Raw genomic sequence first — 2,453 nt, forward strand, 5'->3', positions numbered from 1 at the left:
AAAAAAAATATAAAAATAAAAAAAAAAAAAAAAAAAAAAAAAAATTTTTTTTTTTTTTTTTATTTTAAGAAATTTTTTAAATTGTAAACAAAAAAAAAAAAAAATAAATAAATAATAAAAAATAATAACAATAATATGTTATGTATACATAAAATTATTAAATTTATACAATTATTATAAATTTAAATAAATATCTAAAGCAATTAAAAATTTAAAACAAATAAAAATATATATACATATATATGTAATATATTCATATGTTCAAATATTTTTAAATAATGTATATATTTTAAAATGTATTTATATATTTAAAAAGTATAAAAATAAGAAAAGCAGATAAATGTGCACATATATGTTTGTATATCTTTTATTTTTTTATAATGCTAATTTGTGTAGTCTTCAAAGACTTTATATAATTTTACTTTTGAAATAATAAATAAATAAATAAACATTCTTTATTTATTTTATTTACGCTTTAAAACTTATTTTCCATTTTGAAAATATGAAATGTGATTTGTGTGATAATACATACATATATTATATATATATATATATATATTTTTTTTTATTTTTATTTTTAATTTTTAAAGCTCTAATTTATATATGTATTATCATATGATGTCGTACTTTTCTTTCTATAAATATTATACAGATCTCTAATTTCAACTGTATCATATGGATTATGAAGATTGTATATATTTTCATTTAGTTGTACATTTTTTTTTTTCATATCATTTTTATATTTATTTTTTGTTTTCTTCTTTTTTGGAATTTTCTTATTGACTTTATTTTCATCACTATATATACTGATTTTATTTGAGTAATCATTTTTATATTTACTGTTAACTAATTTGGTTGTTTTTATTTCCTTCTTTTTATGGGAGCTTATATTATTCACTTTGTTAAAATTGTTTATTAAATTTAATTCGTCCTACATATATGGAAAAATAAATAAATAAATAAATAAATATATATATATATATATATATATATATATATTCACTTCAAGGTGTTTTAAATTTTTCAAATTAAGATTACCACATCATCAGCGAGACAATATTTTGCACAATTCGACAATACGTTCAATTCTTTGGAATTACTGAAACGTTCCAAGAAGGTTCTAAAAAATAAATAAATATATATATATATATATATATGTATAATCTCCTATATACGTATATACAAACGCATATATATATCCATTACATTATGTTATTTATAAATCCGTCCGTGTATTTTACAACATTTTTAAATATGCTTTCTTGCTCTTCGATATTTTTATTATAAGAATGTAATTTTCTTTTAAGATTTTCAATTCTTTCTCTTTGCTGCATTAATTCCATATTATAGAGATGACACATGTCATCCATTTCGCTACATTTTTTTAATGTTGCATTAATCTGCACAAAAAAATAGAAATACAAAACTATGAAATTTATGATAATAAATAAGTGTATCCTTTATTTAACCCTTCCAAATATTAAAGAGTAAAAACGCATTTCATTATGTACATCAAAAAGGTAAGCACATATATATATATATATATATATTTATTTATTTATTTATTTATATATTTAATAGTGTTTTCTTTTCATATACTTGTCTACTGTGATCATACATCATACTTCCATTAAATATGAACGAAATGATCAAGAATATAAAACAAGAGAAAAATAAGAACTTTTAACAATAACAAAATAAAATTAAAATAATAAAATAAAACTTTTATATGTCTAATGTACGGATAATATAAATTTACTAATATTTGTATATAATATTTCAAAAGTAATTTTTCTTTTTCAATATGGATATGACAACATTTGAAAAAAAAACAAAAATAATTATTTGATTGTATATATATATATTATATGTATGTATAAATTAATATGTTTCTAATTTTTGTTCCTAAAAAAGAATTTACAATTTGTTAGCATATTAAGTTGTACACAATTATTCTTCAATTTTATAAGGTTAACTATGATATTTTAAAATGTATGTTAATAAAAAAAATATATGCAAAAATATAAATGCATATGACAACCATACTAAATATAAATATATATATATATATATATATATATATGCATATTTTTTTATTATTCGTAACCTACAAAAGCTACATCACAGATATAATTTTACAGCAAAACAATGTATTTATATTATATATATATATATATGTATATTTTATAATATAGTAATGTATTTTTTTTTTTTTTTAATTAATATATGCATACAATATTTATAGATAAATGCACATTTTTTTTTAATGGTTGTAACAACAAAAAGTTTATAAAAATAACTTAATATTAATGCACACAATTTATATATATATATATATATATGTCAACGTTTTATTAGTTTTGTTTATTTATTAAATTATTTATTAATTTTTATTTATTTCATTCATTTTATTTTATTTTATTTTATTATATTATATATTTTTTTTTTTTTTT

At 16.1% G+C, this 2,453-nt stretch overlaps 1 protein-coding gene across 1 annotated transcript; it reads right to left on the bottom strand.

The window, feature by feature from the left end:
* Positions 1-592: 592 nt before the first annotated feature.
* On the bottom strand, positions 593-1,623 carry PRSY57_1436600 (hypothetical protein; the record flags this gene model as incomplete). The annotated part of the gene is made up of 4 exons (XM_012909965.1): positions 593-931; positions 1,039-1,120; positions 1,207-1,400; positions 1,600-1,623. 4 exons carry the CDS (start codon positions 1,621-1,623, stop codon positions 593-595), a joined length of 639 nt encoding a protein of 212 aa, XP_012765419.1.
* Between the last annotated feature and the right edge of the window lie 830 nt (positions 1,624-2,453).

Source organism: Plasmodium reichenowi, chromosome 14 (assembly GCF_001601855.1).
Source record: "Plasmodium reichenowi strain SY57 chromosome 14, whole genome shotgun sequence".
NCBI lineage: Eukaryota > Apicomplexa > Aconoidasida > Haemosporida > Plasmodiidae > Plasmodium > Plasmodium reichenowi.